This window comes from Scomber scombrus, chromosome 22 (genome assembly GCF_963691925.1).
Source record: "Scomber scombrus chromosome 22, fScoSco1.1, whole genome shotgun sequence".
Lineage (NCBI taxonomy): Eukaryota > Metazoa > Chordata > Actinopteri > Scombriformes > Scombridae > Scomber > Scomber scombrus.
The window spans coordinates 13,816,040-13,843,267 of record NC_084991.1 but is presented as its reverse complement, the minus strand read 5'-3'; the positions used below and the strand labels follow the sequence as shown (position 1 = coordinate 13,843,267).

Sequence of the window (27,228 nt, the reverse complement as noted above, 5' to 3'; positions counted from 1 at the left end):
CCCTTAAATGTTTCAGTAAAAAGTGGTGGAAGAAGTACTCAGATACTTGTCATTAGAGTAACTGGGTCATACAGTATGTGTATTAACCTCTAGTTTACAGTGGTGGAAGAAGTATTTAGATCCTTTAATTAACTAAAAGTACCCATACAGTATGTAAAAATACTATATTACAAGTAAAAGTCCTACATGAAAAAATCCCATCAAGCAAAAGTACATAAGTATTATGAGCTTGATGTAGTTGAAGTATTACAGTAAAAGTACATAAGTATTATAAGTGATGTAGTTAAAGTATTACAGTAGAAGTACATAAGTATTATGGGTGATGTAGTTAAAGTATTACAGTAGAAGTACATAAGTATTATGGGTGATGTAGTTAAAGTATTACAGTAAAAGTACATAAGTATTATGGGTGATGTAGTTAACGTATTACAGTAGAAGTACATAAGTATTATGGGTGATGTAGTTAAAGTATTACAGTAGAAGTACATAAGTATTATGGGTGATGTAGTTAAAGTATTACAGTAAAAGTAGTGGAAGAAAAAACAAAGTTCTGATACACAAATGTGTTTTCAGTTTGTGACATTTTCTCTAATATTTGATTTTTGGTGAAATATTGGATCCATGTGAGAAGTTTAGAATGAAAAATCACTATTTGGTGGAGCTGTTAACAACTCATAGACATCTGAAAATGTGAACCAGACTACACACTGCTTATTGTAAGGTGTCAAGAAACCATGTGAGAAGTTAAGAGGGGCTTTAGAGACTTTGTTATATTATCTATTGTGTCCAATCTTTATCTGAAAAGTTGCTAAAGCTGTCAAAATAAATGTAGTGGAGTAAAAAGTAAAATATTTCCCTCTGAAATGTAGTGGAGTGGAAGTATAACACTTAAGTACAGTACAAGTACCTCAAAACTGTACAGTGCTTGAGTTAATTTACTTAGTTACTTTCCACCACTGGGTATTTTTATCTAATCTTTGATTTTTTGGTGAAACATTGGATCCATGTGTGAAGTTTAGAGGGAAAAATCACTATTTGGTGGAGCTGTTAACAACTCATAGACATCTGAAATGTGACCCTGACACACACACACACTGCATATTGTAAGACGTGTTATATTATCTATTGTGTCCAATCTTTATCTGAAAAGTAACTAAAGCTGTCAAAATAAATGTAGTGGAGCAGAAAGTACAATATTTCCCTCTGAAATGTAGTAGACTGGAAGTATAATACTCAACTTAAGTTTAAAAAAACAACAACAAAAACCCTCAAAATTATACTTCAGTATTACTTTCAATATGTAGAAATAGTTAAACTTTTTACATCATCCTCATCATCATCACCAACAACAACAACAACAATGACGTCACGAAGCGAGGACGCGCTCGAGCCAGCACCACGCGACACAGGGCACTGACAAGATGGCGATCATTTAAGAAACAGAGGAGCTGCTGCTGCCGTGAAGGAGAGGCTCGGTAGGCTGGTTTCCTCCTTTTTCTCCACATGGACAAGTCTATAATTTAATTTTTAATATAATGTATGTTGTGTTGTTGTTGTTTTAACACATCACAGGTGTAACAGTGTGTCCAGCATGTGCATGTAATCCTCTAGGTTTTTAAAAACAACACACACATCCAGCAGACCTGTGTGTCTATGAGTGTGTATGTGTGAGTGAGTGTGTGTAAGTGTGTGTGTGTTGGAGGCGGGGGGGGGGGGGACTCATTGTGGAGCTTCTAACCCGGGCTCCAGGAGCTGACCTCCGGCTAACATGTTGGAGGATTACCGCTGTTAGCCTTGAGCTAAGCTAGGCTAACATTAGCAGCTAAAAGGGGCTTCACAAATCTCTTTTTAATAAATATAATATAGCACTAATTATAACAATGTTTATACGTGTGTGTGCACATGCTGCTTATGTTTTAAAACACGTATTGTAATGTGTGTGTGTATGTGGTTTAAATCAGTTTTAATCCTTTTTTTTGGTGCATGATCATTTCAGTATATTTGCATCAATTACAGGCTAATCTAAATACTCAGAATTTCTCCACTACTCGTATCATGTGTCACAGTTAGTTTAAAGTCTAGACTCACTCATACTACCTAGCAATGGCTTTATTTTTTAAGACCATTCAGCCACAAGGACAAACCCAAAGCAAGGCGCGCTAACTTGCTGATAAAAAACTTATAAAGTCTGCAGAAACAACCTCTTCCTCCTCCTCCTCCTCCTTCCTCCTCCTCTCAATACACCGTTTGCTATATTTGACGCCACTCCCTGCTTCATTATCAACTCAATCTCTTTTTATATGTAAAGGTCAGTGCAGTGGTGATTGCTGCATGGTGTTAAAAAAAAAGTTAGATAATCATTACAGTGCTGTCTCGGTGTGTGAGAGGAGGTTGCTAGTTAAACGTAAAGCATGCTCCCTTCCTCCTTCTTCCTCTTCCTCTCCTGTATGCATGTAAAAAAAAAAAAAAACCTCTTTATAATCATTTTTGTCACTCAAATATGTGTTTTTTCCCCCCCGCTTGTTCTTACAGTTTGGGTGTAGAGTGATGTATGTGCAGAAGTGTCTCGCTGTAAATCCAAATTTTGTAAGAGGGTGCATCAACAAGCCTTAATATTTTAAAATCACAATTAATCTGGAAGCCAATTAGGGTCAAATATTCAAGTGTGAAGTGGAAATATGAAGCTTCAAGTGCACAAACAGTGAGAAAAGGCTTTATAGCAAAGTAGTAGTTACACTTTTGTAACTAAATATAGTTGCCTGCTCATAGATTGTGGTTCTATTTTAACGAAGGAGACGGATTAGGTGTCATTTTAAGGTTTTTAATATCCAAATTATACTTTTTTTTGAGTGTCAAACTGAGCTGACAGTCTGCCTATAGATTTAAATCCCTCTCCTTTCCTCTCGTCTCTTTTCCAACTACGCAAAAGTCTTCAGTCAAAAACCTCAGCGTCTTATTTGACTCCAACCTCAAAACTTTTATTTTAATTATCTTTTGAATATTGCTAAAGTCCTATCTCATATCTGAGCTTCAGATACAACGATGTACCAACAAGCCTTTTGAGTTGCAACATCACAAATAATTTGGAAGCCAGTTCTGGTCCAATGTTTAAGCGTGAGGTGGAAATATGAAGCCTCACATACACCGAGAATAGACTTCACAGGGAAGTAGGAGACGTCATTTTAACATCAAAATTAAGGATTTAAGCATTTTTTTATTGCAATTCCAGCCATGTAGATACAAGAAAAAGAAAGAAATACAGTAAAATAAATATGTAATAAAGTGAAGAACATCTACACAAAAGGCATAATGAGATAAAGTGAGCAGTGTAGTGTACTGTTAAAAAAAGAGGCATTACAGTAAGACCCTGAGGGATATAATAAATAGTTAAAATCATGATAAAAGTAGCAGCAGGAGCAGCTCAGAGTTTATGTATTTGGTGGGGAAGAACATGTCAGACACACATTATTGTTCCAAGTAAGAGTATTTCTCAAATGTCTTAACAAATGTCTAGAGGGGGGATCTTTAAATTATCATGTTAATATCCTTAAAATGAATGAAAATTCTTCTTCCCATCCTTATTTGAAATTTCCATAATCTATAAATATATCCAAATGTATTTCATTTTTAAAGCTTTCCTGCTGGACCTAAGATGTCTCTTACTATACGTTAAGGGGTGTAATGATTCACAAAACTCACAGTTTCAGTTTTGAGTCCTGTATTGAATCTTTTATTTTTTGGATCAGCAAAACGATCCTCAGTGACAATAACGTTCAAGGTGTCCTCTGTTTAAATCAAATCTTAAACTATATAAAATATTTAATACTCATTTGTGAACCAGGAGGAGGCATAATACTGTCTTCCTTTAAACCTTGTAGTGAATTGAAAAAACATTTCAATTTATTACCTTAAAAACATTTAAAGCAAGGAACTTTTGCACATTATCCTAAATTACAATATTATTCAAGGTGTTTTATGTTTAAATACATCTTAAAATACAGAAAATATTCAATACTTATTTGTTAAATTAAAGTGAAACATGAGGCATGATACTGTCTTCCTTTAAGCATGATAGTGAATTGAAAAAAAGCCTCTGTCCACATCATCAAAACTTTATTATAAACATGAACACACGTCTCGTCCTGCAGCTCAGCTTGTTGAACGAGCCTCCAAACAAACACTCGCTGAGGGGAAATGTGCAGCCAGATAGATAAACAACATGTAAACATACAAATATCACTTCAGGCTTCTTTATAGATGTTGGTTTGGTGGTTTGTCCCTGTTAGAGACAAGCTGTCCATGACTTGTAGCTACAGCAGCTTGTTTATTTTTGTCTCTAATTAGACTTTAATTGCTTTTAATTCAGAGTTCATTCTGTTTTGTTACACCATTATCTTCTGTGTTTGTGCACCAGAGGCTTCAAGTTACCACATCACACTTGTGCAAATTAAATACTGGACTCAGACTATAAATACTGCTTTCAGACTAGTTGTGATGTCATAAATCATGTTTGTATCGCCACCACTTAAAATCAGATTTCCAATGAGCTCAGAGACACTTTACACTTTCAAATGAATGTGAAACCAGCTTCTTTTTTCTTTTTTTATGTATAATTGTTTTGTGAAATGTTCAATATTAAAAAAAACATGTACAAAAGACCTCATACATATGGATTAACAAGAATGCAGGTTACATACAATACATTTTTTTAAATAAAGTGAAAAGACACAATGACAAAAAAAAATAAGGTAATGAAAAGAAACGAAAACCGGCTTTTTAGTGTCAAACTTAAAGCACATTAAAGCTCAAAACATCCCAAAAAACTGAAGGAATAAAAAGAAAAACACCACATTATTGAGTGGAGGGCGATTTAACAGAGGTGCCAAGTTATCCTGCATCTTCACTGCTTCTGCTAACTTTCTTCAATTAAATCCAGATAAAACTGAGATCTTTATTATCGGCCCTGCATATAGTTTTATTTTCTAACTACACTGTCTTCTCTGAGAAACCTCTGTGTCTTATTTGACTCAAACCTCCGAAACGTTTTTATTATCTAAGAAGTATTGCTAAAGTCCTTTCTCATATCTCACATCTGAGCTTCATAGACAAACAGCTGAGCTCATACATACTTTCATTTTCTCACTGATTACAGTAATAGTTTCCTAACTGCAATAAATCAGAAAACAAATCATAGACTGCAAAATTATACAGAAAAAATCATATTATTTCCTTCTTAATGTCACTAAATCAATCAATCAAACTTTAATTATATATTACCTTTCATACAGACTAGTGTAATTCAAAGTACAGTAAGCGGATTGACAAGCTGATAATAAGACAGAATAAGTGACAAAATTAAAATAGATAAATAAAATCAAAAATACACATTTTAAAAGACAAAACTGGAAACTAATGCGCACAAAAGAAAATACAAATGCTTAAAAATTTAAAATAAATAAGTAAAAAATAAATTATCAAATAGATTAAAAAAATATTTAATACATAAGTAAAGAGAGAATAAGAGAAAAGTTTTATTAAAAGTTAAAGTAAAAAAAAGACTAAAGTTAGGTAATGAGAGAGATTAAAAGACAAAAGAAGTAGACAATTAAAATTGAAAGAAGATTAAACTATAAAGTGATAAGAGTGTAAAATAAAGTTAAATAAATAAATTAAAAAAATAAAACATGAAAAACAAGCACAATGGAATATAATTAAAACACTAAAAAACTGTAAAATTGTTAATAAAAAGTTGGGCTGAACAGGTAGGTTTTGATTTCCCTTTAAAAAATGTAGTAGTTAGTTAATTACTGAATTGATTTTTAAAGATTTTGATTTTGACTTTGATTTTGACTTTATGGCGTCGCTCCAGGCTGCATATGTAGATTATTTGGCTCTTATCAAACCTGCACAGACAGGAACTTGTTGGCAGTCCTCTAAAGTCCAGATTTAAGACTGAAGAGGAGAGAAGAGATTTTGCTGTTTGGTCACCTTGACTTTTTAACAACTTTTGAAATTTATTTGATTATTTTTGCTCTTTAAAAAAATCATTTTAACTTTTAATTCCTTCAGTTTTGTGAAATGTATCTGCATGTGTTTGCTTCTCTCTTTCTCATTTCAGCCTTGTGAAGCACTTTGTCATCTCTGGTTTTGATAAGTGCTTTTATAAATAAACTTTCTTATCATTATAATTATTATTATTATCATTATCATCACGGCACCACCTGATGATTCAGCTCGAAGTATGTAACCCTCCGTCATTTAGTTATCTTTACTTTGGCGTGTATATCTACCCCCGTGGGACAGTTTTGGACTATCGCAGCAGTGATTATTTATTTATATCCTGGTCAGCGGCTGCACACACACACACACACACACACACACACACACACACACACACACACACACACACACACACACACACACACACACCGTGGTTTTTAACACACTCTGGCGAACACTTATTGAACAAACATGCCCACACACGCCATAGAACTGCTAAACAAACGCCCACGTTGACCTGCACGCTTTTGAGTCACGCTCACTTGTTCTGTGAGTGTTTTTTTTCGTGGTTTATGAAATGAAGAGGAGAGAAGAAGAGCAGAGCAGAAAGAAAGAAGGAAAGAAAGTGGGACATTTCTGAAGTTTGAGGCTTTAAAGGATGAGTTCACAGTTTTTAAAGTGTGTCTTAAAACAACTGTCAGGAGGTTTTTTCTTTGCTGTAATCATTCTTTATGTTCATACTGACTATTAAATGTGCTTTTAAATGTGATCAAAGTGATATTTAGTGTAAAAAATGCATTTAAAAGTAGATTTGAAGCTAGTTAGTCATATCAAGTGGATATCTGACACATTTAGCATCTTTTTTAGTCTTTTTAGCATCCTTGTTGAGCTGTGGTGGAAGTATAGTAACAAAAAGAGGGAGTTTAGCACTAAAAAGACTGTAGCAATGATAGATATCTACTTGATTTGACTCATTTGGATGGCTGAAGCTTCATTTTAGCTTCTGATGAAACTTTTAAATACATTTTTTTGGCACAGAAAGCCATTATGAAAGGATCTTATAATGGTCAGTTTGAACAGGAGGAATGATTACAGCAAGAAAAAACAGCTTTAATATTCATTTGCTTCCTTGACTGTTATTTTTAGACATGCTTGAAAAACGGTGAATCTGCCCTTTAAATAACAACCTTCACATCTTTCCTTTATCTCTGTTATTGAAGTCATTTCCTCGCAGTTGAACTCCCCCCAAACTTTCTCAGTTGTGATACACCAACCTTCAGAAATGTGAATAAAAAGCAGGAAGAGGTTTTAAGTGGAGTCTGCTGCTGGGACTGTCTGAGTGGAGTCGTTTCCTCTTTTGAATTCAATTAAAATCCATAATTTAATAAATATTCTCCAAGAAGTCTCCAGAAGCTTATAAATAAGACTTTTATAAAGAGGCTCGGGAGCTTCTGTGCCGCTTCAGCTGTCCCTCAGAGTTTTTATATATTTAAAGAAAATGAGTTTATATACCTGTGAAATCCTCTTGAGATCTTTTATTTCATATTTAAACTCTCTGGAAAAGCTCTAAAAGTCATCTAGTCTGGTGTTTTAACATCCGGGTCTAGCAGTGTTAATTCTGTTGTACAATCATTTTTTAGCAAGCAGGTATTTAGCTGTTGCATTGTGTCATTATGTGGAAACATTAACGCCTGCTTTGCTTTCCCCCCGCAGACAACACCATGCCCTGTTCTAAGCTCACCGTGGTCTCCATGGTGATATGAAAGCCGGTGTGAAACGCTGACACGCACGGACTTGCACACAGACGGTCAGCTATTGACTGACACACGGCCGGCCAGCCAGCTCGGCGGGCGGGCGTGTGTAATGGACAGGTGTAAACATGTGGGGCGGCTGCGCCTGGCCCCAGACCACTCCATCCTCAACCCCCAGAAGTGGCACTGCGTGGACTGCAACACCTCAGAGTCGATATGGGCGTGTCTTGGCTGCGCTCACGTGGCGTGCGGACGCTACATTGAGGAGCACGCCCTGCAACACTTCCAGCAGCAGCACCACCCGCTGGCGATGGAGGTGAACGAACTTTATGTTTTTTGCTACTTGTGCGACGACTACGTCCTGAATGACAACGCCACCGGAGACCTCAAGCTGCTTCGTAGCACGCTCAGCGCCATTCAGAGCCAACGCTATGAGGTCACCACCCGCAGCGGGCGCACCCTCCGCTCCACCAGCGCCGCCCCCGACGCACTCATGCCATCCGGCGCCCGCGAGCTGCAGCTAAGAGACGAGGACAGGATGTTTACCGCCCTATGGCACCGCCGCAGGGAGCTCATGGGACGCGTTTTCCGCTTCTGGTTCGGACTCACTGAATGCGGCAAGAAGAGGGAGGAGGAGGAGAGGAAGAGGGAGGAGGAGGAGGAGCAGAAAAGGGAGTCGAGGGAGAGGAGACGGGCAGTGAAGAGGCAGCTGCAGGAGGAGCTGGAGAACGCCCCCCTCAGGAAGAGTCGGCGCTTACGTCGGAAGAGCCAGAGAGTTGCGGAGGCGGCGGTCACGCCACCGACCACTCGTTCACAAAACAAGACAAGAAGCCCCGTGCCGTCATCCGTCACCCGCAGGCCGAGGACTCAAAGCCCCGCTACGCCCACCCCCAAGAAAACTGGACCCACGAAAAAGCCCCAACCAACAGTTAAAACCCGAAGCCATTCTTCTACCACCAAATCTAAACCCAAACCGTCATCAGCGACCCCCCGCCACGCCCAAACACCTGTCCGCCACAAGCAGAGCACCAAACAGGGCGGTTCACCGTTCAAACGGCGTCCCACGGTAACGCCCGGAGTGACGGGTTTGAGGAATTTGGGCAACACCTGTTATATGAACTCCATCCTGCAGGTTCTGAGCCACCTGCTCGTCTTCAGGGAGTGCTTCATGCGCCTGGACCTCACCCAGGCTCTGGAGCTACTGGCATCTGCCGTCCACGGCCAACTCACAGGCAAGACCTCTTCCCAGTTCCCCCTCGCCCAAAGGAGGGGGTTCCAGGCCAGCTCGGGCTCCGGGGCCGGCCTGAGCGGCGGGGCCTCGCGGGGCCGCAGCATGGAGCTGATTCAACCCAAAGAGCCGAGCTCAAAGCACATCTCTCTCTGCCATGAGCTGCACACCTTGTTTCAGGTCATGTGGTCGGGCAAGTGGGCGCTGGTCTCGCCTTTTGCCATGCTCCACTCGGTGTGGCAGCTGATCCCGGCGTTCCGGGGCTACGCTCAGCAGGATGCTCAGGAGTTCCTGTGTGAGCTGCTGGACAAGGTGCAGCACGAGCTGGAGAGCACGGGCCAGTACACGACCAGCGCGGGAGTGTCGCAGACGCAGAAACGACTCATCAAACAGGTTCTCAGCGTGGTCAACACCATCTTCCACGGCCAGCTGCTCAGCCAGGTAACACACACACGCACGCACGCACACACACACACACACACACACACACACACACACACACACACACACACACACACACACACACACACACACACACACACACACACACACACACACACAAACACACACACTGCAGTCACCCTCACTGATTCACTAATGCTGATTCACACACACTCGAGTTGCATTGATAATTCGATAGACATCTTTATCTTAGACTGAGCTGTTTAAAAAATGAATAATTCAGATTCAATTTGACTTTGTCTTTTTAAAAATCTTAATTAGAGATTAAACTTCCAATACTGACATAAAATCAGTAAAATAGAGAAATAAAAGATTAAGTTAGTACAATAGTACAATGAATTAGCCATAATTTGGTGTCTCCCCAGTTTATGTCCTGGAAGTGTTATTGTGACACAAGCAGACACAGAATTAGCCAGTAAAGATGATATTATTCAGACTTAGGGGCGTGAAGCCGTACATTTTGAGTTCTTGCAAAGTTCAGCATCTCTTCGTTTTAATTGACGGACGAGGACGAAGTGCAGCACGAGTGCAGAGAGTCAGCCTGAGGACAAGAGATGAGTGTCTGCTTGTAGAGGCAGAGCACACACTGAGACACCTGCTCTCACTGAATAGAGGACTGTGTCTGCGAGGGTTTTTGGGTATCTCAGAGTATCACCAATTTTTATACTTTTTGAGACAGTAAAAAGCTCTAACGGGGGGGGGGGCACGACACTGTCAACACTGTAAAAGTAGTGTTAGATAAAGATTAAAGTTATAACACACCACCATGCTGTCCTCTGTGACCCCCGCTAACCGACCCTCCGCTCATTGTTTCCCCCCCGTCTCTCACGTATTCAGGTGACGTGTCTGGCATGTGACCATCGCTCCAACACTGTGGAGCCTTTCTGGGATCTGTCGCTGGAGTTCCCCGAGCGCTATCACAGCAATAGCAGGGAGTCGGCCGCGCAGGCTTCGTGCCATCTCACCGAAATGCTCGCCAAGTTTACAGAGACCGAAGCACTGGAGGGAAACATCTACGCCTGTGACCAGTGCAACTGTGAGTCCAGTAATGCACACACACACATGCACACACACTTTGTTTTTCATCTAGATTAACTTTAGAGGCTTTCAAAGATTTGGTTCACATCAATATGAACCCATTTACATCTATAAATATGATTAGATTTGTTTTTTCTTGTGCTAATCTTGAATAAACATGTCCTAGAAATATGTTTGATAGTGATAGAGGTTAAAGGAATATTTGTCTCCTCATCTAAAGTCTACATTAAAGTCCAAATCATGCATCATATTACCCTTTAAAACAGGAGACAAAGTCGAGATAGAAATGATTCCTTAATTATTAAATGTAGTTTTTCTGTGAAAAGCTGTGTAAGATAGAAGAAGAGAAAGAAGGGGATTTCCACGTTGCTTAACAAGATGCAAGTTGGCAGCAGTGCAGCAGCTTCTCTCGCTCCTGATATTAGAATTAAACCCAAAAACCTGAGCGATACTATTATACTATTAATTATATCCCACATTGAGATTTTATTATTTGCTAGTACACTGCACACTGCTCACTCTATCTCTTTATCTATTTATTTATTTTACTGACTTATTTATTGACTTATTGTGTAGATGTTCTTTTTTTTTTTCATGTATCCACATTAGAGCCTGACTGTTAGTGGATTTTAGGGGTCGGGGGCCGATAACGATATTGATATATATTGGGGAGATGATCTAATATGTACAGAATATATACATAAAGACACACATATAACAATGATCCCTCCAATGTGGTTATCAAACACTTGTGACAAAGGTATGTAATGGAGGCCGTGATATTTTACAGTTTAAGGACTAATTTACTACTAATTTAATCATTATAATTAGCTTTGAATAAATAAAATTTAAAAAACACAACAAAAAACAACATGCATATATTAAACTTGAATTAAGAAAAATGATCAAGTACATAAACTGCTGTTAATACAACTTTAATCCACATACTACAAAATGAATTGTTGTGGTTACATCATTAAACTTCAAGTAAACATGTTGAAACTCTTCTTTCTTTTTGTCTAAATATTATAAGAAGGGAAAGAGAGAGATTAATGATACGAGGGTTTAAATATTGAACTAGCAGCATTCAGAGTGACTTCAGCTCTGTGTGAATAAAAACAGCCTCCTCTTTTATTTCAGTCTGTCGTCACAATGCAAAAAAAATAAGATCATCCAGCAAAAAGAAAGAAATGATTTAGGCTCAATATTTCCATTATTTGTCTCCATAGAGGCCAATCAAACATGTAATAGTATAGTCCTCATTTCTTGTCTGCCTCTTTATTATCAACCACTCCCCCCAAATATTTATATAATGATAATAACAAAAGACACAACTGTTCCCATGAAGCACAGTCTCAGCTTATTCTGTTCAAACTGATTAACAGAAGCCACTCAGGACACTCAGTAAACCGGCCAAACTAAAACTAAAGGACAGTGACACCTGCTGGAGATGTGAGGAAGAAGTTGGGGCTCTTTTTTTATATATTAATAGAGGGGATGTCTGATTAAATAAGGGGAACCTGTTGTAATATGTGTGTATAGGTTGTGTTTAACAGCTCTCAAATGTAAAAATGGTTCAAATTTGACCCAGAACAGTTTGTAAGGGTTAAAATCTATCTCAATGTTTCTCTTGCGTGGCTACAAAGATGAATTGAGCTTTAACTTTTGGAGTAATATTTGTTCTCCTCCTCCTCTTATTCTTCTTCTCCTCCTCCTCTTCTTCCTCTTCTTCTCTGCAGCTGCTCGACGGCGGACCTCCTCCAAACCCCTCATCCTGACCCAGGCACAAAAACAGCTGATGGTCCACAAACTGCCTCAGGTGCTGCGGCTTCACCTCAAACGCTTCAGGTAGGACGACCCTCACTCACTCTGTCATGACTCTCACTGGAGTCCGCTGTGATTGGTCGCTCACTGTCTCTCTCCCCGACTTGTGATTGGTCTTCAGGTGGTCCGGGCGGAACCACCGGGAGAAGATCGGAGTCCACGTCAGCTTCGACCAGCTTCTCAACATGGAGCCGTACTGCTGCATGGAGCCGTCGCCCAAAGGCGTGCCCACGTGCTCCAGTCCCAGCAGCCCTGGCTCCGCGGGCTCACCGCGCCCAAAGCACTTCCTCTACGAACTCTCTGCTGTGGTGATGCATCATGGGAAGGGCTTCGGCTCTGGCCACTACACTGCCTACTGCTACAACACAGGAGGAGGTGCGATACATGAAATACAGTCTTTAAATCAAGCAGTTCTCTGTTCAGATTTAGTTTGTTTTTAGATAGAATCTGATAATTAGAAGCTGAAATATTCTCCTGTTTATTAACCATTTAACTTGTATTACTAAAGTACAGTTTACTGGTTAGGATGAGTTTTTAATCCGTCTCTTTAAGTATCCAAACTTAAAGTACAATGTGTATTTACTGGAGTATCCTTTAAATTAAAAAACGTAACCATTTTTATGATCAAAATCTGACTATTTGCACTATAAAAACCTTATTTTTGAGTTATTGCTGATGATAAAAACATAAATCTGCCCCACGGGCAACAAACTATATAATCATTATAATCATCATGTCATATTGATTAAATTGGAGGTGACTGAATATAAGCTGATAGTTTTAGCATATTTTTTGACGATCATTTTGGCAAATTTTACTGCAATTTCTGTTTTGCTATTTCTTAATTTTTTTGGTTGATTTTCTGCCTTCTGTCCATTCAATACAACTCTAATTAGCTCACTTGAAACTTGTTAAGTGAATCGGTAGGTAGATAGGTAGATAGGTAGATTGATAGATAGATAGATAGATAGATAGATAGATAGATAGATAGATAGATAGATAGATAGATAGGTAGATAGGTAGATTGATAGATTGATAGATTGATAGATAGATAGATAGGTAGATGGGTAGATTGATAGATAGATAGATAGGTAGATAGATACTTTTTTGACTCCACACAGTAAATTATTGCATTACAGCAGCATAATCAGTAAAAAATGACAATAAATTAAAAGCAGAATTGGAGGTCTCTTTAATAAAGCACACAGTTGGCAATTTATCAATTAATTGATAATCATTGCAGCTCTTAAATTAATCAAATCTTTTCTTAGTAATTAAATTTGGAAGCATGAAAACTCCAACCTATTAGTGCGTTCAAGGACACTCGTACATCTGATACTTAGGTTTCTGAATGATGACGTTTAAATGCAAGAAACTATAATAAAGTCATAAACTAATTTAATCTGTTACATAACGTTTATATTTGATCGTGTTTTGTCTTCTGGGCTGAACATTAAAGCAGCTGACTCTCATAAAAATATGTTTATAGGACCAAATTTGAGGCTCATGTTCATCCAGATAGATTAAATATGAAAACTCTCTTTCTTTCTTTTCTTTCATTCATTCATAAATTTTCTTGTCTTCTTTTTGTGTCCTGCAGGCTTCTGGGTTCACTGTAATGACTCTAAGATGAATGTGTGCTCAGTGGAGGAGGTGTGCCGCGCTCAGGCCTACATCCTCTTCTACACACAGCGTGTAACTCAGGACAAGGACCGGCCGCTATAGGACCACAACCCCCCCACAAAAACCCACCACCACCATCACCTCTTCCTCCTCCTCCTCTTCCTCTGCTGCAGCCGGACCACTCAGAGAGAAGATATCAGCACAGCCCCATCTCTCTCTCTCTCGCTCTCTCTCTCCTCTCTCTTTCTCTTCTTTGGGCATTTTATATCCTGGGAGATCATCTTCTTTTTTTTCTTTTTATAAAATCTATTTTTCTAAATAAGGATAAAGGAAAAAAAAAGAAGAACAAGAGAGGAAGAGCTCCTTTTTAAAAAGAAAAAACAAAACAAACACAGTGAACTTCTTGTATATGGTGTTTATATGTAGGTATTTTTTTTTAACAAAAAAATTTGGTGATGTTTGTCGATCTGTGTACAGTTTGTATTTTATAAAGAGGAGAGTTATCAGCCGAGATGCGTCTCAGTAGCAGCCAACAACGACTTTTGGCCTGGTGGGTGGGGAGGGGGGAGGGCACGACTACACTCATTACATACATACAAGTCGTACAGGTGTCTGCCTACCTGCCTACCTGAGTTTTTGGTGGCTTTCTTTAAAAAAAATGCTGTTTTTGTTTTGTTTTTTCTGTTTTTTAAAATCATCTTTAAAATGTTTCTCAGTCACTTTAGATAGTCGACACAGAACTGGATGGATGTAAGGTTTGTTAATTAAATGTCACATACTTATCACTAGATGAAGCCTCGCTCGCTCGAGGTTTTCACACTCACTCACTCACTCCAGCCAAGAATGCACTAATTTTTATTTTTTATTTTACAGGTTAAATCGTCAAATATTGTTTTTTTTTTGTTGTTGTTGTGGTTTTTCTTTTTTATATAACTCAAGTCAGTGTTGTTTAAATCATCCAAAAGCTGTGCACAAGCAGGAGCAGTTAAAGTTAAGTATTTTTTTCCCAATTCTGGAGGACTCCTGGGTCTGTCAGGAATATAATTGACAGACTTTAAAAGCCCAAGTCTGGAGGGAAATGTTTGGGGAAAGAAAAAAAAAATCTCCAAAAAACAGTTCAATATTTGATGGATTTATTTTTATAATTATATTCTTTTAAATGGTGAATTTAAGGAGAATAAATTTAAAGGCTAAATGCTGCCACCTCTCTGCACCAGAATGTATAAAAGAAATCTGAACCATCCCCGGCAGATAAAAAGATTTTAATAAGAGTAAAAGTGCCCTTTTTTCTGTTTTAAAAAAAGCAGCAGATTATATTTTCTTATAATTCATATCACAAAAAAAATAAAAACAGAAAATCAGCAAATCTGCGACACAAACCAGCATTTAGATAATGAATGTATTTTTTTATACAATAACCTCTCGGAGGTTGGTTTTTTTTTTAGTAAAGAGGCTGTTTTTTAAAAAGTTTTATACAAATAATCAGCTGATTTGTTTTAACTTTTCTTGCTCGATTGTTCAACCCCACCAGCAGCAGCAGCTACGACCGATCTGTTGTTCACCATTACGTGTACTGTGAGTGTACATACTGTATTTAATTTACCATCTGTCAGTAAAAAACAGATTAAACAGGATTTCTGGGGCGTTAACAGATTGTGATATTTATCTCCATACTGGAGAAAATTGCACACATAAGATAAAAGAAAAAGAAAAGAAAGAAAAACCCTCTCCGCCTCAACTAAGTCTCCTCTGATTTATCCGAGAGGAACTCAAAGCACACTTCATCATCTTTTTTTTCTTTTTTTTACCTTCATTGTCCGACATTGTGACTATCTGTTTGTTGGCATTTGGTTTTACTCTGGTCGTAGTAGTACTTGTTAAAAGTCGTAACCGTGGTTACTGCTGCTTTCGGCTACTGCTCTTTGGTGTGTGTAAATTTATGGAAGTTATTCTATGCAAATTGTTACCTCAATTTTTTTTTTTCTAGAGAAAATTACCTCAATAAATGAGAATATTTTTTCATTTTTCTACTAAATGTGCCGGTGTCTTGTTTTTTCTTTACTTTTTACAGCAAGTTTGGGTTTTATGTGTCAGTGTTTGGGGAACTTTAGAGTTTTTAAATCAAATACATTTAATGAAAAATTGCTAAAACTGGCAGATAGTGATGTTACACTTGAATTAGACTGCACCACATGAGTTTTCAACCTTTAAAAGCTCAAATATGGCAACATGTTACAAAATCATGTCATTACCCTAAATTCAGCCTTGTAGAACCTGATAAAGTAATAATTTCCCAATAATGTAATAAATAAAACCTCATAACTCAATAAAAAAAGTTATTACAATATTGGGAAATTATTACATTAGGTTCTGCAAAAATAAGGTTAACCTAATAATGTAATAACCTGTTAATGTAATCTATTACATCATCAGTACAGAGATTGTTAGATAATTAAGAAATGTACTATATTACATTATCAGGAAGTTATTACATTTTTTATTGAGTTACGAGGTTTTTATTACATTATCAGGTCCTACAAGCCTTTTTATCTCAAACTTGTATCAGAAAGGTGTTACAATGTTTTTGGACACTGCAGGTATTTATCAAGATATTAATTAAAAAAGGAGTATGACCAATTATATTTAGACTAATGGTGACAGATTTAATTTATTCTTATAAATGTAATACTGATTATTGCTCAGCAGAAATGCATCAAGAACTGCTTCAATATAATTGCGCAATAATGACTCAGCACTTTAAGAAAGCTTTGTTTTCCCGTCACTACTAGTAGTTTCACTTTATGGCTCAGTGTTGATCTATTCAGATGAAGACTGTGACCAATAGTTATTTTTAAGCATTGAATAAAGTGAGTCCAAGTGGTGTGTTTGCTAATTTAGGAGATAAAAAAAACAAAAAACAGCAAATATTCCCGAGAGAAACTTTGACCTTTTTATTGCTTAATGGAAATATTTTTTGACCTTTAGGAAATAAATATTTTCACCTTAATGTCAGGAGTTGAGAAATAAGAGGCCACAGCCAGCAGTCGGTTAGCTTAGCTTAGCACAAAGACTGGAAATGGAGGCAAACTGTTAGCCTGCTTCTGTCCAAGTCTGCCAATGAGCTCCATTAAATTTCATAAATTATATCTATTATCTTATTTTAACCCTGAACAAAGAACAGAAGTGTGAAAACAGCAATTTGTGGTTTTCAGTCAAGTCTTTGGACAGAGATTTTCTGTTTTTATGTTCATATTTAACAAATAAATGTCAATTGTATTCAACTTTTGACAAGAAAATGAATAAACTAATTCCTAAAATGTAAAACTATGCCCCCAAAAACAGTATTTATATTAAACAATATTTCAATGACCTAAATTGTAAAAAAATAAATAAAATAAAATAAAAAATTTTAAGCTTCACAAGAAAGTGAATAAAAAGTGTTAAGACCATTTTTAGGAGTTCATGAATATTTCAGTGAAATTAATTATTCAATTAATTTCTGGCTTATCAATTGCTCAAATAATTGTTCCAACTTTATTTCAAGCTATAAACCATTAAATATACTGTCTGTAATTAAAAGAGTCACATAAGAAGACAATGAGCAAAATTATTTTATTCATCTCCTTTTTTTTTTTCTTACAAAAAACATTTTCAGGGAGTTCAAAATGAAGCATTATTCTTTTTTATTTTTTTTATTTGGGTAGAGTGGCAGCAGCCATTTCCAAAGATATTTTACAAATATCAAAGAAAAAGATGACTAAGAAGAGGAGGGGGGGCGGAGGGAGGGAGAGAGGGGGGGAAAGAGTGCAGAGAGAGACAGAAAGAGAGAGTGAGAGAAAGAGAGAGCGCCCCCTCCTGTAAGCGACAGAAAGCCAAAAACATACAGCTGCGAGATGCATGTTCTGTAGAAGAAGATGACGTTCATTATTACGAAATATTATGACAAAAAACTAAACCGCCCCCTTCCTCCATCCCAAAACTTAAGATTTTAGATGTGAAAGAGTCGTCGTCTTTGTCTGCAGAGTTACGTGGCCATGCATTTATTTATTTGGCCTGAACCCCTACCTTTAAAAAAACCCCAAAACAAACCCCCCCCCCCCGTCAGTAGCATTTGTGCTTAATTTAATTTGAGCACAATGCACTGGAGGCTCAGTGGGTCGCCATGGAAACTTTGAAAATGAATAAAAGAGAGAGGGTGGAGAGGTATGTATGTATATAAAGTAAAGGGTTGTTTTCCCACATTCAACATCAGTTTGAATACTGTAGGGAGGAGAGGAAGGGGGGAGGAGGAGATGAGGGGAGGAGTGCGCTATGAATGTAGCGGCAGCTTTTTAAATAATACATTTTTAACTGTTTGACAGTTAAATTTTTCTATAATGTGTTGAACGCTTCCCTCCGACAGAAACTCGTTAACGCTGTGTGCTCGTTAAAGCTGTGATAGAAAAACAAACTCAGCCAGTCCTTCTTCATTGCAAAGCTATGTGAGAGTGGTGCATTGTGGGTAGAATACAGTAGCGTTTCTTTTTTTTGGGGGGGCCGCCGCTGTTTGAGCTGATTCTCTGAAGGAGGAGGAGCTGCTAACGGGGGTCCTGTGTGGTGGTGGAGGTGAATAAGGAGGAAGAGGAGGAGGACGAGTGGTGGTGTTGAGAGGAGGTGGGTGGTGTTAGGGTGAAAGGTGGGGGGGTTGGGGTGTCAGTAGTCGTCTCCCCGGCTCACCACCTCCTTGCAGGTGGGCCTGAGCAGGATGGTGTGCTCGAACTGAGCGGTGTAGCAGCCCTTGGTGTCGCAGAGTGGCGGGTAAGGGTCCACGATTCCCAGGTCACACAGGTTCTTCAGGGCCATCAGGTACTTGCTCTCGCCGAGGCGGTCCAGCCAGCGCCGGCAGAACGCCAACGTGCCAAAGTTCTCGTTGACCACGTTGAGCAGGTGCTTCGCTCTCGGCAGCCTGGAGACGAAAGAAGGAAGGAAAGGAAGTAAGGATCAGTGATTTCAGATTAAAGTTAAAACCACATTTAATTTCACTTCCTTTTTAAAAACAGGTTTCAAACAGTTGAAATGTAAGGGGTTTGTTTGGCCTTATGTTCACATGTTTAATGAATAAATATAAATAAAGTGTAAGAGTTTTAGAGTTTTATTTTAACTCCTGACTAAATGGATTTCTCATTTAATCATTTAGTTTACAAACACCAGAAAAAGGTTAAAATGTCTGTGACAGTAACTTCTGTTTAGTTGTGTCTGATAAACAGTCCAACACCTAAATATACAATTTTATTATAATAAGAAAAAAAGAAAGAAAAGTTATAAATGATCACAATTTGATAAAGAGGAACCAATTAAGTCTAATGTAGCTTAAATTATAATTTATCAAAATAGTGGGCAGTTAATTATCTTACAGTGGATATATTTTTAGGGATATGAGAAACATTTTATGTCTATAGCTCATATTTTCAGTGGGCTCTTATTGGCATTAAATGTGAATGTTTTGAGTTTTTATTTATTGAATGGATTTATGGACTTTTATCTTCATCAGACATAAAAAAAAATAATCCTGATTCGACTAATTTATCACACCCAGAATTAGAGGTGTGATCCAAAAAATACCGTAATCAGGCGTTGAGTCAATTATAATCAGAACAAAATGACATTAATCTTCTATCCATATTTATGCAGATCTTTACATCTCTATTGTGTCTGTTTTAAACCAACTGCAGAAAATGATCATATACAGTAACTTACACTACAGTGATTTTATCAGACAGAAGTTAATAATATACTGACATTAAATTATAATAAATGCATCATATTGATCGGCAGTGAAAGCCTGACAGATTCTTACCTGATGGGAACGTGACCAACGTCAAAGTTTTTCATGTAGTGAGAGCACTCCATGTCATCGTGGACCACTCCTTTCCCTGTGCTGCCGAACGTCTCGATGGCGTAAACTTCTCCCTCCTGCAGGGTGATAAAAAAAGCAGCAAAATCAATAACATGAAAACTGCAGGTTTTTAAATAAGCAGCAAAGTTATATCAAATTAAAGGCTTATAATATGGAATAATAAACCCCCAAAACAAGCGAGTATTTTAAATTCTGATGTGTCATTTTCTCGTTAAAATCTCAAAAGTTTTTCTGCCATAAAGACGACTTCAGTCATCACCAACTAAAAACTGTATAAAATAATGTTAAACAAGATAAGTTAAACAATGACTTTTGATCTTCGTTAACTCACCTCCATTCTCGTAGCTTCTCCTCCTTTAACGATGGGCACCGTCTTGCCAGCGTGTATCCTGTACTGTCCGATTGAATGACCGTTCAGGTTTCGGATTGGCTTCACTGGAACAGGAAAAAAAAGACACGTTTCATATATAAAATACGAGATATTTTGTTTATTATTCACAGTGTAAAAGCTGTAGGTAGCTTTGTAGGTTATTCTTTAATGTGTTTATAAAACAAAATCTGCAGAAAAACAACCTAAAAACTCTTCTAACAGAACAATCTTCACAAGCTGCAACAGACATTAATGTACTGGTGTTAAGAACATTTTTGGAGGGAATTAATTTAATCTAATTTATGTTTATTTTTATAGAAAAAAGCAAAGATAGTTTGAAAGATCTTACAAAACTACACAATAATTAAATTAGGTTTAATTTCCTGTTAAAAATTTTATATATATATTTTACGCAGGTGTAGATGAAAACACACCTTGGTAGGTTTTGCCGTCAAGCTCGACCTCGTATGACTCCATCACCTCCTGAATCGACTCTCCGACGTCACACAGACGCACGTCGATACCGGCGTTCTGACACCAGAAAAAAAAAAGAAAAGAAATACATCAGCTGCAGGAAACAGAGAGGTGTGTGTGTATGTGTGTGTTAATATGTGTGTGTTGAAGTCATACTTTGATTCCAGTATTGGTGGCGTCTCTCACGGCTTCCAGCAGCTTGTCATACTTTGGGTTAAAAGTGACGGTGAAGGCACAGTCAATGATTCGCCCTGAAACATAATATATAATATACACATTATAACTTTATTATAATAAATCATCTGTTTACTGTCAAAAATGTGCAATTTCAACAATATTATGTCTCAGTTTTTTCCTCAGATTATTTTGCACAGAAGCTGCTGATTGACAACATTTGCATAATTTTCAATATATGAATGTTTTAAATAAATACAATATGCATTTAGGTTCAGAGGACTGTATTCATGCTTGTCGGGTGGGCCGGATTGAAACCCCTGCTTTAAGGGCTTAAAGCACTTTAAATCTGGACGTTATATATGTTACCGTGTTTTACCGTTAATGTGCGTGCCGAAGTCGATCTTGCAGACGTCGTCGTACTGCAGAACGGTGGGGTCTCCGGCGTTGGGAGTGTAGTGGGCAGCACAGTGGTTCAGAGAGCAGCCGGTGGGGAAAGCCAGGCCGGCATTCAGCCCGTTCTCCTTGATCAGCTTCCTGGAACAATCCTCCAACCGCTCGCTGAAGAGAGACGAACACGAAAAGAGAGAAAATTAAATGAAATAAAAGCTGCAGAATTAGGGTTTAAGTGTCTCCACTGATGTAAGAGGAAGCCTCACCAGATTTCTATCATGGTCATGCCTGGTTTCATGAAGCTGCGGACATGCTGGCGGACCTGTCTGTGGGCCTCGGCTGCCTGTCTGAAGTCGTTCCAAACCTCCTCGTTGGCTTTATCCAGCACTCGCTTCTCGTCGCTGGTCGTACGCCACGCTGCACTGCGACTAAAGACACACACACACACACATTGCTTTATTAGAGTGATATTAAAATATTTTTAAAAAGTGGAGAGGTTATAAAAGAAAAAGCTGGGTGGAAAACTCTTAATGGAAGGCATAAAAGTGCACTCTGGATTAACTAAACACGTTAACGCCGCAGGCAGAAACTGGTTTTACAACGTTAAAACAACAACGAGGGGCTGCTGACTCATCGTCTGGGCCGCCGTCACCTGACCAGGGGTCGTCGGGTTCGTCTGTGTGCAGACTTCACAAGCAGCTTCAAAGAGTTATCAGCAGAGACTTTTACTAACCCATGCAAATCAGAGGGATACACGAGCGGATTTGTTCAAATTCAAACTCTGGCTATGATAAGATCTTTGTCACAGTGTTTGCATTTTAAATTTAGACATGAGGGAAGTTTGTTTAAAAAGCAGCACTCGACTAAATTGTCTCTGAATAAAACTATACATTCACTGATTAGTGTTTTTAAGGTCCAGAATTAGAGGCTGGGCTTTATTATTTGATCTTGTTAGACCTTTTAAAACGTGTTATAATACAATACAGTGACTTAATTCAAATGTCCAAGCAACCTTTTACACATTTGAGTTAATTTTCAAGCTGAAAATATCATAAATTTGATGCTTTTAGCCTCTCAAATGGGAGAATTTTCTGCTTTTCTTCATCTTAAATTGGAGTAAACTGAATATTTTGAGGGTTTAGATCACTGTTCAGACCAAACAAGACATTTAAGGACTTGGGGATATTTATATGGTTGTTTTTCCACGGTTTTCTGATGTTTAATTGGTCAAACAGATTAATATCAATAATGAAAATAATTGCTTAATTGAAGCGCTACAGCAGCACTTTTCCAATCAGGACTTACAGAGCAGCTTTGGGAGATGGAGACGGGAAAGAGGGACAGATAAGAGACAATAAAACAAGAAAATAAAAGATAAAAATAAGCAGAATTAAATGTACAACCAACAAAATAGCATTTATAACATCAAGAAAGTGAAAATGAGAATAAATATGCACTGATTTGGGTTTTTTGAGACTTTACGACACTCATCAGAGAAGAGAAATCACCTATTCTGGTAAATTAGTCGCTCAAATACTCGTAGAGGTGTGTGTGTGTGTGTGTGTGTGCGTTTCCTCCTTACCCGTCCTGTAAGGTGGGGTATTCACACTCCTGTCCGAAGGGAAACGTTCCACTTGGATATAAATCACAGATGGGCACAGACGGGGGATCAGTCTGAGTTTTAGCTGAGAGGAAAAAAACAACAAAAAAACTCATTAAGCTGACGTCTTAAGAGTTCTAATCTGAATCCAGTCTGACAAATTGCGGTTAAACTTACGTCCTTTCTTCTTCTTTTTCTTCTTCTTTTTTTTCCCTGCAGTGTTTTCACCCTCGTCTCCATCTGCAGGATGAAAAACGGGCATTGTAACATCTCCTAATGTGACATTCGAGGTTTATAATGTGTGTTATTTTAAAGATGTTAAGACTTCCTCACCTTCCTCTCCGTCCTCCTCCTTCTCTTTGTCGTCTATCGCCTGCTTCTCCAGCTGTTTGCTCACTTCGGACACGCCGCCATCTGTCTCTGCCTCGGAGCCTGTAGCAGCATCAGCAGAAGAAGGAGAGAGGAAATGGTCAATAACAATTACACGTTCACACACACACACACACACACACACACTCTGTTAAATGATCTAATGAGCTTCAACTGAGAGCAAAACAAGCTGCAGAAAGAGCGACTGTGTTCATTATTGTGGTGATTGTTTTAATGGTTAATCATTAAATTTGATAAAGAAAAACTACATAATATTATTCAAATATGCACATTGCAGTTTACTAAAATCCAAGCTGTTACACCTTAGTTTTTATGTATTTGTGTGTATTTCTTTGTTTTTATGTTGTATGTCTCACTGTTGGAACGCCACCCGATGAGCCCTTAATGGGTTTTATTGGCTCCTTCTGCTCATTTCTCTTTTAATAGTTATTGTTTTCTCTTCTAAATGTAAAAAAACTCTGCAACAAAGAAAGTTGGTGACCTCATACTGATTTTGTTGTTCAACTACAATGTGTCATGATGTAATTTATGATGATATTAAACAGAGAAAAGCAGAAAATGTTCACATTTTTAAGAGCTGAAACCAGATTTTTTTGCCTCATTAACAAATTAAACAATTAATCAATGAATTGTTGGCAAATAGTCGACGTGTAAAAACTAAACCTGTGCAATAACAATATCAGACTCAGGTATATAATCACTTTACACCAATATTACTCTTATACATAATGTATCTATTATTTTAAATTTTTTTTTTTTAGATCATTTAATTTAATTTGAGATTATTTCATTAATTATTTTTGCATTATTTATTTTTTTTAGATTTAATTATCATTTTTTCTACTATTGTTTTTATTGCTTTTGCACTTTTTATTTATTTAGATTTATCATTCTTTATTCTTTTTTTTTAATTGACACATTTTTTTACTGTCCACTTTGCTGCTGCAATAATGTAAATTTAATAAAGGAATATGATATCTTATCTTTTCTAGTATAATAAACATGAAAAAATTAGCAATGAATTCAGGTTATTTTTTAAAACTACAGCTTCACACTGGTTAAAAAAACCCTAAATGTCAAGTTTATTCCTAAAATCTGGAAAAACACAGTTAATACAACAAAGCTCAGAACATACTCAATATTATCTTGTGGGAATTTTGTCATAAAAGATGAACTACAAACAAACCTTTTAGTAAAAATGTTCAAAAACCAGTATGTTAATCTTAATTTCTGTCACTTTTTTAAATTACGTTTTCTTCATAAAAGGAATAGTACAACTAATTTATCTTCATCCATAGTGAGAAAGCATTCAGAATAGCAACACTTTTAGTAACAAAAACAATAAAACATTAAGAAATGTTAATTGCTTCAAAATGCAACATTTACATGAAATAATACAGTGTAATACAGATGCCACAGACTTAAAGTTGAGTATTAATAAAAGTGATGTTATTTATTTATTCAGATGTATTTAAAGAGTGAAAAACTAGAAACACTTTGCTTTTAAATGTTCCTTTATCATATTTAATTATATTAAAAACACCTGACAGCTGATTATCTGCCTTTAAATTACTGTTTTATTTGTTTAAATGTTTTAATGTCCTCCTTTTGAGTCTCTTAGTCTTATATAATATCTGACAAATTACGAAACAGGAAAAACTTGGCTGAGGCTCAACTAGAAAAGGAAAAAAAGGAGCAGCTTGGATCAGCAGCTGATTTGGGGTTTTTCCTCCACGCGCCTGATCGATTAATGTGATTAATCTAGTTTGTGTCGACCCAGTTTAAATGTCTCCTGGATGCTGGACATGTGTCTGACCCACAGCCCGGCGTGTTTCATGAGGCCTGACAAGCTGCACAACCCACATGGCTAAAGAGGAGCGAGACGTACCAAGCAGCGTCCGGCGTGACTTTCAAAATAACGTCAGATTAAATATAAATAGAGTAAATTTTGACCTTTTATAATAATTTTTCTAACCAATAAGGTATAGTTTTATCCTGCCAACCATTTCCTATATTACAGTAAGAATAACATCTGTGTATATTTCTGTTTTAAAAAAAATTAAAAGGCCACCAGAAACATCATTTGATTTAATTTAGCTTCATCCTTGTGCACATTTTTAGGGCCTTATAGTAGAAAATTCATAATTAATGACATAAAAGCTATTACCTTAAGATATGTTTGGCAATTTTACATTATTATTCCATTGGTTTTTGATAAATATAATGAAATATAAAGATGGTTTTACCCTTCTTAATAGATTATTGCTTATTTGTCCTTGTGCATGTTTTTGGGGCTTGATAGTAAAAAAATGATTAATTAATTACATAAAATCTATGACGTTTTTAATAAATATAGGGAAATGTAATGATGGTTTTACACTATTTAATAGATAATTGAAGTTATATCCACATCGACGAGTAGAATCTACATTTATTTTAACATAAATGTGTCAACTTTAAATTGAATCAGGCACTTCAACCAATAAGAAGACTAAACTAATTAATCTGTGATTTAAACACCTATTCTTTATTAATACCAACTCCTGGTCTCTGGTCTTTACTAGTATTCACATCAATCCCAAAAAGATAAGATAAAATACTTCCTTTCAAATGTGTTTTTATTACATTCATTTATACAATATCATCCTTTACATGGCTGACTCATATACAGACAACAGGGAGAGACTAAAACAAGTGCAGACATACAAACACACACACATGCCTTGTATTTACATTAACACACATGCAGTAAATAAAATCAATAAATGAAATGTAAGTAGATACATCTGAAGTTCGTTCATCCAGTTCAAAAGAAGCTGGTATATGCTGTTATGACACCTTTTTAAAGTTAAACTTAACCATACTTAATATCTTAGATTACATTATTAATTAAAATTGATATAATTTCATGATCTTAATACTAATTTTCATGATCAATCTACTATTCTACTAATAACTACCAATAAACTAATAATTAAGCTGTTCTACAACCCAATAAATCAATAATTAAGCCCCTTTTCCTACAGGGATCAGTCTAGTGCTTTTACTTTGAAGGCCTCGCAGTGTTTCCGGTTTTTCTCCCTCTATCTAACTTGACTTAGCTTTAGCCCGTTAGCCTGTTAGCATTGAAGCTGAATCCGGGGGACTGTCTCACCTGTCGTGGCGGACTTGTCCTTCTTCTTCTTCTTTTTCTTCTTCTTCTTGGCCGTCTCCTCTACCGGCTCAGCCTCCTCCTGGATCTCCTCCCGGTCCTCCGCCTCGCCGTTTAGCTCCCGGTCGGGGACCAGCTTCTGCTCTGCAGCCACGTCCGCCATGATGTGAGGCTGCTGCTGAGAGAGGAAGCGCAAAGGATTGTGGGAGTGCTGAGGGCGTTGCTGCATTCAGGGACACTCGGAATGTTTATTTATTTATTTATTTATTTATTTATTTATTTATTTATTTATTATTAGTAGTAGTAGTTAATAGAATAGTAGAAGTAGTAGAAGTAATAGTACTGATAGATAGATTATTATTATTTATAGTACACAATATAATATAGTATATAATTGATGTGCATTATGTTGCAGATCAATTATATCACTATGTAATAAAACTGCATTGATACTTGTTATTTTTATGTAGAAATATATATATTTTTTCAATTAAAACCACTAAACATAATTAAAATGATTTCTTACTTCTTAGTTTCTACTCTGAACTCATAACAAAGAAATTGCTGTTTGTTAAATTATAATTTATACTGATTTAATCTATATTTATATGATCAATTATATCAATATATAATAAAACTAAATTGAGACTTATATTATCATTATTGTATTTTTGTATTTACTATACTCTATATATTTAATAGGATCACTTGTACAACTATCAAACTGACAATAAAAACCTCAATCGTGACACTTATTTTTCTAGAAACAACTTTTATTTAATTTCCGATTGGGTAATGCTGCTATTAACATCAAAAGAATGGGTCAGGCCTTGTGTCGTATTTCTATGGAGCCT

The 27,228-nt window shown here is 36.9% G+C and overlaps 2 protein-coding genes across 2 annotated transcripts; one reads left to right on the top strand and one right to left on the bottom strand.

The window, feature by feature from the left end:
- The first annotated feature begins 1,437 nt into the window (after window positions 1-1,437).
- On the top strand, window positions 1,438-15,904 carry usp44 (ubiquitin specific peptidase 44). Its single transcript, XM_062443766.1, has 6 exons — window positions 1,438-1,475; window positions 7,714-9,420; window positions 10,279-10,477; window positions 12,219-12,327; window positions 12,425-12,678; window positions 13,904-15,904. Exons 2-6 carry the CDS (start codon window positions 7,864-7,866, stop codon window positions 14,026-14,028), a joined length of 2,244 nt encoding a protein of 747 aa, XP_062299750.1. The 5' UTR covers window positions 1,438-1,475; window positions 7,714-7,863; the 3' UTR covers window positions 14,029-15,904.
- Window positions 15,905-18,294: 2,390 nt separating this feature from the next.
- Window positions 18,295-26,545, bottom strand: LOC134004638 (methionine aminopeptidase 2-like). The gene is made up of 11 exons (XM_062443978.1): window positions 26,378-26,545; window positions 23,167-23,265; window positions 23,011-23,073; window positions 22,816-22,918; window positions 21,500-21,661; window positions 21,220-21,401; window positions 20,823-20,917; window positions 20,627-20,723; window positions 20,154-20,257; window positions 19,763-19,878; window positions 18,295-18,871 (listed from the first exon to the last, which is right to left on the bottom strand). The coding sequence occupies exons 1-11, from the start codon at window positions 26,535-26,537 to the stop codon at window positions 18,619-18,621; spliced, it is 1,434 nt and encodes a 477-aa protein (XP_062299962.1). The 5' UTR covers window positions 26,538-26,545; the 3' UTR covers window positions 18,295-18,618.
- Between the last annotated feature and the right edge of the window lie 683 nt (window positions 26,546-27,228).